Genomic DNA, 13901 nt, shown 5'->3' with positions numbered 1-13901 from the left:
AAACCTGAGGTGATGATGTGTGGATATGGAGTATTAATCCACAGAAAATACTTTTTACATATGAGTAATATCCGCTAGATGGCGCTCTAGTTCCAATTTACCATATTGATTTTCAACACTTGGGATTAATTCAGAATGTTGGGGGCAATTTCAATGAAGCCACAAAGTCACAGACGACTGCCTGTGTTCGTGTTAGGTACAAAGTCAGTCAAACCGTTCATTTATCCCAGTCAACACACACTGATGAAGGGTTACAGTCATACACCTCGACTTAATACAACGCACTGAGAACAATATACATGTTCTCAATGTGCTGGAAGTAAGCAGTGGTGGAGGAAGCACTCACATGTTTTACCTAAGTAAAAGTAGGATTACAACTGTAAAAATACTCAATTACAAATGAAAGTCCTGCATTCAAAATTTGACTGAGGTAAAAGTACAAAAGAGTCAGCATTAAAACATACAGAAAGTACCAAGAGTAGTCATTGTGCTGTATGACCCCTCTCAGAATAATGTGTATTGTATTGTTCAGTTAAATTTATTGATGCATTAATATGTACATCACTGGAATGCTGCCGCTGGTAATGGTATGGCTTATTTTTTACTATATATATTTCACCAAGGGATTAATGAAGTTTGATCTTAATGTATAATATTACATCAGATTTTATTTGTTGATTATATGTATTAAGAAAATACAACTATGCCCTGGGAACTGTACTGGAGTAGAAGTATAAAGTAGCATAGAATGGTAATACTCAAGTGAAGTAGAAGTACCTCAAAACTGTACTTCAGACTAGCACTTGAGTAAATTGACAGCAGGATGAGCATCTCTACAATGTGCTAAAATGATCTTCCCACATATTACATGTATTCTACATTTATCACGATGCAGACAAGAATATAACTGATGAATATGTCACTGAGCCACTCTGAAGAAAGTGAGTGCAGTTTATTCTAAATATAAAATGGAAAAATTAAGTCACTTTTTTCCAGGGATGACATCCATGCAACAGATGTGGTGTGTACAGAATAGAACAACACTGCAAATTTGCAGTATATCGACGCTCAGGATGACAAAATTATAGGTGGCTCTTAAATGTATATGAAGAACATGGATCCAAACAGACCATTCACACAGATAGGAGAAAAGAAACCGACACAGAGGGAAAGAGAGAGAAGGACAGCACATTTACAAGGGACAGAGAGAGAGAGACAGACGAGAGGAGAGGCTCGGTCTCCTGGAGGACGGAGATCTGGATCCAAACAAACATCTGGAATGAGGCGCTGTTAGTCAGGGGAGAGAAAGAGCGGTCCCAGTACAGCCGATGGTCCAGCACAGAGAAGCCTGAGTGAACAGAGAGGACAAGAAGGCGCAAATGAGGGAGAAAGAGAGAGAAGAGAGAGAGCGGGAGGAAGAGAAACACACACAGCTGTGCTTATGGAACACAGACAGAGGGATGAAGAGATGCAGTGGTTTTCAGAAAGTTGACTGTATTCTCATTGGCAGGGCAACCATGGACTGTAGTACTCGGCTTATTGAGTCATTGAGCCTGACCCCGAGCTAACAGAAGAATAATGGCAACAGGTACAAGAGCCCAAGTAATCAAAGAATAAGCAGCTGGAAGTGAAGGTGAAACGATGAGGTTTAAGTTTGGATTCAAAGGCCCCAGCAGAGTAAGAAGGTCTGATACAAGCAGGGAGGTTACAATAGAAAAAGACCCTGCAGCCCGCTGACTTCTTTCTAAGTCTGGGGACAGACAGAGAGCTCTGTGTTCTGAGAGAACAGGGTAGAACACAAGGTAGAGTGAGATCAGACAGGTATGAAGGGACGTGCTCAGTTACAATTCTGTAAGTCATCAGAAGCACTTCCAAATCTGATCTGACCTGGATGGGGAGCCACTGGTAGGAAGCTAACATTTATGTGATATAGATCTTGTAGTTTTAGGAAGATTGGAGCTGTGGCATTCTGAACCATTGTGAAGACTTTCCGTCTACTAAGTGAAGTACTAAGCACTTCACCCCTGCTCTTACTGTTATGAAGGGACTTGTAGTCAACAGGTTTAACCTGTTTCTAACAACCTTCTAACAACCCAGACCTCTGTCACACGACGTTTTCCACCGGTGACACTTTGACATGTGGACCTGCAAGACACCACGCTTTTGAGTTTGTGATCAGGCAGCGGTTCATGTTTTGTCTTGTCCTGTGTGCTCCTCTTGCTTCCACTATCTCCTACTGTTTTTTTAAATGTGTTTTGTTATGGTTGTATGCTTTTGCTGCAGTAGCAGCAGGGTAGCGCAGTCAGTAAGGAGAGTGCTAGTGCAAGCACTGTGTGAGGCAGCATCCTGTCCCGCTGAAGCGTCCACGAACAAAACACCGAGCGGGCTCCGGGCCTGTCTCTGTGCAGCTGATCTCGTGCCACGGAGACATTAACGGACATTTAAGAAGATTTATTTATTCTGTTATATTTTCAGTGGTAAATGATAAAATAAGTTACAGTAGACTTTTGTAGAATAGTTTTATCAAAAACATACTCTGGATAAACTTGGTTGAATGGATATAGTATCTTATGTCGAAAGTAGAAAACAAGTTATTATCTCTTATGTCCAAAAGCCTCAAAATCCTCATATACTTATATATAAACCTCCACTGACTGTATGACAGGGAACATTTTTGTCTGTAGTACAAAGAAGAGAGGAGCTCTGGCTTGCAGGCTGTGTGAGTGACACATTCCCCACACAGCACAACACTACATCACCCAGGGGAGGTCTGTGGCAGAGCTGCAGCCCTGGCTCTGCGGCGTGTTTTGGGCAGTGCAGCTGGAGTCAGGTGAGGGATGGTTGTCAGGTGAGCGCCACACTGGGCCAAGGCTCGGTCTCGCAGTGTGGCGCTGTGTATTGCAGCTGGCCAAAAGACAGACTGTGAGCCCTGGCTGTCAACATCTGCTCCAGAGACTGTACCATCTGCCCAAGGCCTGGGGGGGAGCATCCCGAACGTCTCAGACCAGCTGCAGAGCCCCAGACGTGGACCTGAGCGGCCCTGCAGAGGCAGAGAATGTGGCCAAGACACAGTCAGCGCTGCTGAGCGCTGGGACATTTGTCTCGCACACTTAGCCATGTTTTATCTGCAGGGTGCGATCACGGCGAGGTTCACATAAACAAACTCTTGCTCCTATTGACAAATCTTCTACTATTTAGTGGAGACAGAGACACAGCCTGATGCTACTTAAAGGAACTCAAAGATCATATATCCATATAAAATCTACATTGAAGTGGCAAATTTTCATTGAACTGAAGGAAGCTTGTGTGACAAGTGCACATTAAAGAATTCAAGGAGACAAAACAAGGAAGAAGATGAAGAATATAAAAAAGATATAAACTTGTATTTTCCTTCTTCAAAACTTCCGTCAGCAGTGTTATTCTGTAACTGAACAGCAGGAATGTCTGGACAAAATAATTAATATTTCACTACATTGATTATTGGGCCAAATATGAGATTAATTATTTCTTGAGTTCTGGGCTCTCAAGTTCATTTGTTTGCCTTCAAGGGCAGCGTTTTAATATTTCACAATAAAAGAGGAGTCCGCACAGCTTATTGTTAAGACCTTTTATTTCATCAATTTGAAAGAAACAAGTAAAAACAGTGTACAAAGTTTATATTATTTGTTTACTAAAGCTGGTGTCCTCAGTCTCAGGAATATGGGAGGGCAGGTACAAAAAAGTTGAAATAAAAAATAAAAAGTATAAAATGAATTTCCCTATTTTCAGAAGGTGACAGCAAAGGGTGAGCGTGCATAGGAATAGGTAACAATCAGATTCAAAAACTGAACAAAGGTTTGCAAACGATTGAAGTGAAAACAGTATCATAAAAACCATTACATTCAATAACGTATGATGCACTCTTGAAAAATGATTATCTGTCATCTTAAAAATTCTGAAGCGCCTTTTTTTTTTTTTTTTTTTTGGGAAACTTCTTAGTAAACTGTGAAATAAGAGTTTCAGTTCCCAAGAGTCTCAGTTTAGCCTCAGCCGTCTGTAAAAGGGGAGTAATCATTCAAACAAGCAATTCTTGTTTTATTTGAATCCACAACATTTGAATTTACATTATAAAAGAAGCTAATTTAGTCTTTACCAACCATAAAGTACAAATAAGAGTCCAAATACAATCATTTTGGGGCAGCAAAGTGCATATCATTGGCACAGTAAAACTCATTTTAGTCAATGCTGGTCTCATAAATAACTCTGAAGCTCGTGAAGGGACAGAAGTGCCCTCAAGTAGCAAATCAAAGATGACTTTGTGTGTTTATCCCCTGAAGCCCAGTTTGCAAAGTATTCCTAAAGAAGTGTATTATGTTAAAGTGACCTCATTGAGGCTGCAGTGAATGCACTGGGCGGAAAACACCCAATACTGTACTGTACATGGAGGAAAAACCCAGAGGAGAGAAGAGTTTCTGATGGGTCAGCACTGACTGACCCTGATCAGAGGGAAACCAGGAGATGTCTGCAGCACAGCATCAAGATAGGAAGGCATCGGGAACTAGAAGCACTTACTTCAGGGGGGTTACCTGGAGGAGCCATTTATTGTCTTGAACAGGAAACCGGGGGTCTCTCAGTGACTCTGATGTGCAAACAGTTAAGAGGAATTCATCGCGGGCCAGCTTCTACCTTAATGATTAATCACTCTGCATTCTTTGCATGTTTGGCATTCCTCACATCAGACTGTACTGCACAACTGAACATCAGACTCATCGCGGCGTAGCGTGAGCGATGGGTGTCAGTTTTGCATCAGGGTCGTAGAAAAGTGATAAAAATCCTCTCCAGAGGATGGCATTTCAGTCTTAGGCGAATCAGCCATGTGTTACAACACGGAAGTATGCAGAAAGATCAACTTTATTTGATACGGTACATTCACGTTTGAAGCCAAAAATGTCTTGAAGTCTGAATTTTGAATTGTTCAGAAGTCTTAGAGAGGAAAACATGGATTTATTACCCACTCAACAAACAACACACTCTCTGCTCACATGATGTTTTTGGTCCACAGTATGCCTATGTCTATTTTAAATGATTGATTGGTATTCAGTTGTATATTTTCAATACAAAATGGCCCTTTTCAAAATTCACCAGTGGCCTAATTTGTGCATAACATAACTACATTTCCGCATTCATTATGGTGTATGGATGCCTGCTCAGTATACAACATAACAACCAGGAAATGCAGGGTAGTGTTAACTCTCTCTCCGTGGTCAGTCTTCAAAAGGCCTCACAGAACAACCACAGTTATCTTTCTTTTGTCTTGAACTTCCGCCTTCCTGGAAAACACAACTTGCAGACTGTAAATGTTACATCCACCAACGGCATCTGCAGACAATGCTGGGAGGACAGGGGCCGCAGCCCCTGCTCGTTTGAGAGTGCAGTCGGGTGGGGTGAGGGGAGATGGTGGGACCAGGGGAATGTATGAGAGTCGTTTAGGCCGTCCCACTGGCAGAGTAGGAGAACTGGGGGAAGTGGGGTCTCCGCTCGCTGTCGAATGACTCCATACTGTCATCTGGGGAAGGAGGGCAAAGGAGTAATTAGGGAGTGGGTGATATGACAATAAATGCATTTGTTTACTATCAGACTTTACCATAGCATCATTAGCCCACTGACCAGGAATGTTTTACAGCTAAATTAGATTTTAGTTTGATTTTTGCATCGATGTCGTGGAATTTCTTGATTTGTCTGGTATTTAATTTACTGGGTTGTAAGAAAACACATTCCAGTATGTATTGATGTGCATTACACTGGGCTATTGGATATAAAGTTACATACACATCAGTGTAACAGAGGATTTTATCTATATCACCTAGAAGTACATGTATTTCTGATTATTTCAATAGCTGGGAGACACAATGATGCACTGTGATATGAGAGTAGATCGTATCTGTATCCTTTGAAAGCTTTTCACGTCATGATATCAACATATTCTTTCAAAAACTTCATTTTATTTTGTCAGTGTCACCCAATGCCAATTATCCAATTTACTGCCAATCTATTAATCCAATATTTCACTTATGCTGTGTCATCTCTGCATTTACACCCTGGCTGTCGTTCACTCACATTTGATGACTTTGTGAGGCATGAGACTATGACACTGCTCTCCAGGAGAGCAGAGACTCCTCTCAAGAGAGCGCTGTACATTTTAAGGTTTTCACAATAAATTCATTCAGTGAAGCTGAATTGCTGCTTTGTAATTTCCTCATACTTAACAAACAACACATCTTAGCACAGCTCTCATCTGCCTTACTGTCACATTCAAACTCCATAAAGCTTCACAAAAAGGAGTCTGGTGATGCGAACAGGTGTTACACCACATAAGCAAAGCGTACTGTATGTGTGGGTGTGTATGGTTTGGTGCTACCTTGTCCAGGTGGCGTAATAGTGATGGTCTGTGCTGTGAACTCCTCGTCAAAATATCGTGTGTCCGTCTCCGATGTAACTTGGGGCTTAAATGGCGGGACCAGCTGTTGGAGACACACAAGCATATCCGCACATCAGCACTGTCGATCCGTTTGATAACACTTGTCCTCCTGATGACACTAAACATTGTTTCTAGATGCTTCTGTTTCAAGTGATGTAACCGTACTGATCCCTGATGGAACAAATGATGTCTATCTGAGCTTGGTGTCCTTTCAGTGGTGACAATCACAAGAAAAAGAGGAGGAAACAAGGCAACAGGAACATTTTAGAAACAGACCTTCTTCTCATAAACATCTTGCCATTCAATTCCTGCGAAGAACTTGTGTTGCATGATTTCCTTGGCATCATCAGGCCCTCCACCTAACCTGGAAGACAAATAGAAAAGGACAAATCAGGGTGTGTTATTACTGAAAAACAAAAAGCTTTTTGAGCCATAAACAATTTAATGGCTCCAACTTAGAGATGCACTGCTTGCGGAGGACACGGCACCTCTGCATCGGGTCTTTCTTGAGAAGGCCAGAGAGCAGCGAGCGAGCCTCGGGGCCGAGCGTGCGGGGAAAGCGGATGTCTTCCATGAGGATGAGCTCGAACAGCTTCTCGTGGTCCTGGTTGTAGAAAGGCAGTCTGCCGCACATCATCTCGTACATCACCACACCCAGACCCCACCAGTCCACGGCACGGCCATAGTCGTTGTCTTCTAGCACCTTGAGGATTAAAGGTTTATTTAATGCGGCTGCTGGTATGTGGTCTGTGGTCTTATAGCAAAAAATATAGCTAAACAAACTCTTTCACAGAATATCTGTACAACTAAGGAACAAGTTTAGGCGCTACTGTTTTGTAGGTACAGTTTAGGGTTCCACCAATAAGATTGTGTTTGGACACCAGAGGGCTGTGAAGACGGCAGCGCTTTAGGCTGAATATACAAACCCTAAAGCAACTGGATTGCCCCCATCACCCCACCCCCATCCAAATCACCTGCTCTCCCCCCTGGTCCGGACTTTTGAGGCCGCCCCAGCCAACACTGACTCACATCTCACATTAGGAGCAAGGATAGAGTTTCCCCTGGAGCCCTGCATATTTAATCAGCACAGAACCTTCCACACATACACAAACACACACACAGATCAACAAGCAGCAGAGGTGTGGGTCGCTTAAATAAGCAAATGTGTGGCAACAAACACAGACCAGTCTCACAAACAAACCGCTCAATGAACTCAACCAGTCACAGAGAGGGAAATATTTTCGTTTTATAATTTCCATAGGATGACTTCTCTTAATGAGACGAAGTCCTCCAGTGCTGTGCTTACAAAACAGTGCAACCTGTTGCATGACTAATGTGCTGCTGAGCAGAGTTGTTCCAAGGTCTCTGGGGACATGTACTGGATTCTACCTCGCCAGGCGGATGTTGAAGGTGAAATGAAGACAATGAGAACAGTCTGTTCTCTTAAACCTCAAGCAGCGTGATGCTAGGCAATTCAGACCCAAGAATAGACACTTAGGTAAAAAGACGTGGGCGGATTAATAGAATTAGATATGGACACAACAGTGCACAGGCTGAGAGAGGGGCCTAGAAAACAGATGGACAAATGTGTCCGTAAAAGGAACAAAACCACTGCGTGTGTGTGCACGTGCACGCAGCCGCGCGTGTGTCTGTGGGCACTCTGCCTGGCGTTGCGGTGAGTGGTGAGCATCGAGGAGGAGGATTGGGAGGGCAGGGGGAGTAACGTGAAGCCGGTGTGGGGCTAGGATTACTGGGCCGTCTCTATTTCCAGCGCTGCTGTCGTGTGATTCACACCGTGCGACAGCTGGGCCCGCAGCTGCCCCATATATGTAGAAGAGCGCCACAGCTGTGAAGCTGCCAGGAGCGCAGGAGCCAAGCTCATCCCTCATATACGTAACCAGGACTGCCTGCCTGCTTGCCTGCCTGGCTGCTTGGGCCTCAGCCCCAAACTAATACTGTTACACTGCCCCAAAGGAGCAGAGACAGGGGGAGGAGAAGGGGAGGAGAGCGCGGATAAAAGCACAAACACTTGCTGCTGCTCTGGAGCCCTACTCTGTATACTTTTTTCCCCTCACAAAATTCAGCACTGACAGCCATTAATCTTCAGAACTCGTGAATCCTGATCAGTTTCAGCAGCTGGATTAAACCTGTCCACAGTTTTCTTTGTGGATGTTCCCCAAAAGCTCATTCCCTCAGCCAATGACGGTTGTCTTCGTCTAACTGCTTGATAAAAGTGACAAAGTGAATTTGTCCCACTCCTTACTCCAGAGACAAACTGGTCAGGCTTTTGCAGATTGGGTCTCGGGTCTCTCCTCCCTCTCCCTCCCTCCCTCCCTCCCTCCCTCCCCCTTGCTCTGGGTGGAATATTCCCAGACGTTACAGCATTCCTGTGCAGCACACACAACAAGGTCATTGTTTACTGCAGAACAACCTGTAACACTGCCTGGCCCGCACTCCATAGAGACGCTCGCCAGCGACCCTGTTGCCATGGTAACGCCCCCTGATGTCTCCCTGCTCTCCGCTGCTGAGGCTGGAGCTGTCATAGACTGTGCCACTCTGTGGACGAGCAAAGTGGGCCAGACAGAGTTTAGGATGGACAGGTGGGCAACTCTGAGGAATGTTTAAAAAAAGGTTGATGGAAGCAAAGGAAATGCAGTTTTTTAAGGTTTGTCCAGGTGTGAGGAGATAAAGATTCACATGCTAGCCCAGCCCAGCCCTTTGCCTTTATGGCCTGATGCTGATGGTTAGAGGCAGGTTTAGTCTGACTGAAAAAAACAGGTACATGTTCTTTTGAGGCAGCACTGTTAGTTAGCATGCTCATGATGGCTCTGGCTCTGCCCAGGTCAGGCGAAGCATCCAGGGCAGCAGTGGGGCTGTGGCTCCCCTGGTGCCGCACAACAGCTGTAGCCAATGTGGTCTTTTTTTTTTTTTCCCCCAGTGGCGGAAGCTCACGTTTCCTGAGGCGCTGCCAGCCAATCACCCCTCCTCCTGCCCCAACCAGAAAATTCCAAATGGAGGCTAAAAACAACGATACGGCAACTGTGTCAACATGGACACCCTTCTCCCGGAAAACATTTTTACGGCAACAGGCGAGGGGCAAGCGCAAACACTCATGTGCTTACTCACATACGCACACACTGCCGGCAATCACAATGCCATATCGGGTTACACGGCCCACACACTTGTCATACCTGCACGCAATAGGGAGTAGCCACACCCCCTTCCATACAGCAAATATGAGAGCAGGCTGCCCTGCCCTGAGCACACGGCGCACTCATTAACTCACAGACTTCAGCTGAAGATTAGAAAGGCATTTTGGGACAGCTGCCCTTTCTTCCACATGCTTCTCATCCACTGATGTCCAACAACACTGGCATTTTTGATGGAATCTACTCATGTCACACATGATAATACTAACATTCATTTTTGGGCTTGACATGGTTTATGCTTTATCAAATCAAAATGATCTCCCTCTGTTTTTGTTTATTAAGTGACATTACAGCCATGAAAGCTCTGAACTCTCTCCTTTCATTAGTCACCCATCTGTACGGTCCTACATGAAGCTGACTGACAATGTAGTGGTTACCTCAGGTGCTAGGTACTCTGGTGTCCCACAGAATGTTTTCATGGTGGCGCCATCTTTGATCCCCTCCTTGCAAAGGCCAAAATCTGTGATCTTTATGTGTCCATCTTTGTCCAGCATGAGGTTTTCCAGCTGAGGGGGAACAGAAAAAAGACAGATGTTAGCAGCATCATAAAATTGCTCAATGTTTCGGGATGTTAGCAAGCAAACAATTCTGGGAGGTGATGGGAATGTTAATTCATAACTGTACAAATATACAGGCACCAGAGTTAGTTATGTTTGCATCAAATTACTGGGCAGGTATTAAGTAAATTTCTGAAATTCTGGCAGAAATTAAATCTCGATCCGTACCCATTTCTGTGAACTATCTTTATGCAAATTAGAGAGTATGTGATAAGGTAACATAATCAATTGAGCACCAGTGACTCTGGTGACATTTAAGGTATCATTTTTGTTTTTTCTCTTTGTTTAAATGAATGGGCAGTTGATCCACATGTACACTATAGTGTTTTTATCTGCTCTCTCATCTTGAATTAAACCAGGAACATCGTGGTAAACCTGCACACCTCTTCTCCTTTTATTCTGAATTTTACGGCTTCCTCATTGAATGGAGGCATGTAACGGTCAAAGGTAGCATGTCGACAATGCCTTCCTTTTCTGTATTAGAATAAACTGATGCAAGTACTATGACAAAGGTCTTCTAGAAAAATTTCTTCCTATTTGTCTTAACACATCCTCTCTAGCTCAACATGCACGCTTTTCCACCGCAGTATAAAAACTTTTTTGCAAAAGTTAAAAAAGTGAGAATACCCTGAAACACAAGTGGATGGAAACATACCCAGTGACATACACATACATGTAAACTGACCTAAAGGCCTTATGATGTACATCATGCAGGGTCATGACTCAAGGTTGCATGGCCTTTTAATATCAGCGTGTCCTCCCCCTCTCCCTGTCTCTGTCTCTCCCTCTCAGTTAAAGTCACCTGGCAGCTGTAGCTCACACGTGGCCAGCAGCGCCCGGCCAGAGTCAGCACATCCTCCAATCCTGCTACCCTGGCATTTTCAGGAGAACCCTAGCAGGCTGGGAGCCTGCCTCATAAACCCAAGGGAGAGAGGGAGGGAAGGAGGGAGGGAATGAAAGAGAGAAAGTGCTGTGCTGACCTGACTGGTTTTATCAGCTGGAAGTAGTAGGGCTACAGATGCCCACTGCAACACTGATAACCCCCCACAGCCCTCCTAAAACCAAGCATATCCTTATCAGCCTGAAGTATCCACCTCCGAGCTCCTCTTTAGCATATTAGACTTATGTTTAACAAATATTTGAAGAAAAAGGAGCTGAAACCGAGCAGCTTCTTTACTTCATGACAATGATGGACATGTTCTCTTTGTTAACTGACGGTGCTGTACTGCCAGCAAGTAAAATGACATCAATCATGCACAAATGTCACCCACTGAGAACACTGTACGCATACTATAACGGGAGGTGGTGGATATGTATTCAAAGAGGACGGGTGGTTATTTCTGTCTAGCAGCAATAAGTGTATGGACCGAGCCTCCCTCCAGCTGCAGTGAGGTCTGGAGACTGATCTGGGGGAGGCAGATCAATAGGCCCTGGCCACTGCCACTGATCTGGATGGAGGCAAACCCTATTTATATCCTGCCAGGGGAGAAATGCAGGAAAAGGGAGGAGGGGAGGGAGGGGTCGAGATAAAGACAGAAGAGAGGCTGACAAGCGAGGATGACAGAAAGTGAGGACGCCTCCCCACCTACCTTTAGATCTCGATAGACCACATTTCTTTCAGCATGCAGGTAGTCCAGCGCTGACACTATCTCTGCACCGTAGAACCGTGCCCGCTCCTCTGAGAACACGCGGTCCCTTGACAGATGGAAGAAAAGCTGAGGGGAAACGGGGGAGATTGGCGATGAGAGGGCAGAAGACAGATGAAAGAGACAGCTGGTTAGTCCAGAGAAAATAGGAACAGTAACACTGCTGAAGTAGCAAAGTATTCTAATACTCTGAGACCTACAGTCGCAGGTTTAGTGATAGTTAAAAATGGTTTACCTCGCCGCCGTTTGCATACTCCATGACAAAGCACAAGCGGTCATGTGTCTGGAAGGAGTATTTTAGTCCCTGCAAACAGAGAAACACAACGCTCAAAGCAGAACTTGATGTTTTCCAGCTCAGCCAAGAGGAAGCTGGCGGACGGTAACATGAAACATCACAATGCACATGGCAGCTTTGACCCTTTAGTTAACATTTCTAAAGGTCTAATGAGAAGAGAATTTAAAAAAACAACAGCATAATGTATCCAGTGTGCTGAGGCTTTCTAACTGCTGTTGTGAGGCAAACATTGGTCCCATTCATCGCAGTGAGCACATCGCATTATGTGTTGCCTCCACCCACCACTTAGACTTAACATTTTGGAGGAGCTTTTCACTACAGCCCAGAGCAGACTTACAGAGAAAGAGTGAACATATATATGTATGTATATATAGAAAAAAGATGAACACTGTTGCCATAAAAGGCCCAGCCCGACTGCAGCCTTTGTTAAAACAGCTCTTCAAAACATTCCTCCTAAAACGGCCTCTTTTTTTTCTGAATGGATGCTGCTGAGCTGGACTGAAGAGGCTCCCAAGGATCTCTGGGAGTTAAAATAAGGTTTAGTTTAGGTATATGAAAGGGCTCCTTACTGTCAAGAACGGATGCTTTGAATTCTGGAGGACTCTGTTCTCTGTAAGTGTGTGCGCCACTTCATCCTGAGGAAAAAAAAAACCAAAAAAAACATAAAGAGTGCTTTCACAATGGCTAACCATTTAGGTATCAGTCATGTGCTCCACTACCCCCCCCTCCCAAGCGTCTTTTCTCCCCCTCACTGGCATCCACTCACTTTTGCTACGATCACCTCCTTCTTTAGGATCTTCATGGCATAGTAGCGTCCTGTGGCCTTCTCCTTTACCAGGATAACTTTGCCAAAAGTGCCTTTTCCCAGGAGTTTGAGGTATTCAAAGTCGTGCATAGTCTGGAGAGCCAGAGGACAGAAAGTGGCGTCTGGTTACAAACGGAAGCATTAACAAACTCATGCTCTAACTAGCCAGGACACACAATCCCACTGACAACAACACCCAAGCATTTAAAGAACTATTTCACCCACCATGCAATTTCCACTCCTGTAATGGTTTAGCCTATATGTGGTTGTGTCTCAGTTAACCTCTGACCCCGGTGCTAAACAGAATGTTGAAAATGGTTGTGTGGGGGACATCCAATCCGGTGGCCTTGGACCTTTATGTCATGACACATGTGGGGGTTGTGAAACCTGGTGGACATGTTATCTGGTGCTAAGCCACCTATGGCTGATGTTGGGAAAATAGAGAGTGGCCGGGGAGAGGCGAGGAAAGGTGGGCTGAAGGGGTGTAAGTGCAAATAAGGTACAGCAGTGCGTAGAAGAAGAGTAATAGTCAACTTGGAAAACCAGTATATACTCAGTGTGGGGAGGAATAAGGGTGGAGCAAAAGTAGAGAGAAGATACACAGCAGGGCGAAAAGGGGCCGTACCACTTTGTGTCTGATTTTGGTCAGGTAGACCTCCATGTCCATGGGGTCCGGAGAGGAGTCCATCATCTCCTCCTCTTGTTTCTGCAGGCCTTCAGCCACTGCTTGGATGGCTTTAGTCCATTCTTCCCTGAGGGAGGCACAGGCAGCAGAAAGATTACATCAGCCCATTTACAATCATGCAAGCCCAGCAGCCCAATCACGTAATTGTCTTCTTATCAACAGGAAGGCAATTTCAAGTGTGAGCTCTGCCAACAGCCAGTGGACCTTGTGCGAGTGCAGAACAATGATTAAATGTGTGTGTGTGATT

General features: G+C 44.7%; 1 protein-coding gene across 2 annotated transcripts in view; it reads right to left on the bottom strand.

Moving 5' to 3' along the window:
• Positions 1 to 3927: 3927 nt before the first annotated feature.
• akt1 (v-akt murine thymoma viral oncogene homolog 1) overlaps positions 3928 to 13901 on the bottom strand; it is a 31305-nt gene continuing 21331 nt past the window's right edge. For both annotated transcript variants that reach the window (XM_076748596.1, XM_076748595.1), the window contains 10 exons: positions 13595 to 13721; positions 12931 to 13062; positions 12734 to 12799; positions 12105 to 12173; positions 11813 to 11938; positions 10044 to 10172; positions 6946 to 7160; positions 6734 to 6821; positions 6398 to 6500; positions 3928 to 5545 (listed from right to left, as the gene is read on the bottom strand). In XM_076748596.1, the coding sequence (XP_076604711.1) occupies positions 5466 to 5545; positions 6398 to 6500; positions 6734 to 6821; positions 6946 to 7160; positions 10044 to 10172; positions 11813 to 11938; positions 12105 to 12173; positions 12734 to 12799; positions 12931 to 13062; positions 13595 to 13721 (1135 nt within the window). In that variant the 3' untranslated portion in view covers positions 3928 to 5465. The remainder of the gene's footprint in view (positions 5546 to 6397; positions 6501 to 6733; positions 6822 to 6945; positions 7161 to 10043; positions 10173 to 11812; positions 11939 to 12104; positions 12174 to 12733; positions 12800 to 12930; positions 13063 to 13594; positions 13722 to 13901) is intronic.

The sequence above is a fragment of the Chaetodon auriga genome, chromosome 14 (assembly GCF_051107435.1).
Source record: "Chaetodon auriga isolate fChaAug3 chromosome 14, fChaAug3.hap1, whole genome shotgun sequence".
Taxonomy (NCBI): domain Eukaryota; kingdom Metazoa; phylum Chordata; class Actinopteri; order Chaetodontiformes; family Chaetodontidae; genus Chaetodon; species Chaetodon auriga.
This window is presented reverse-complemented; position numbering and strand designations above follow the sequence as displayed.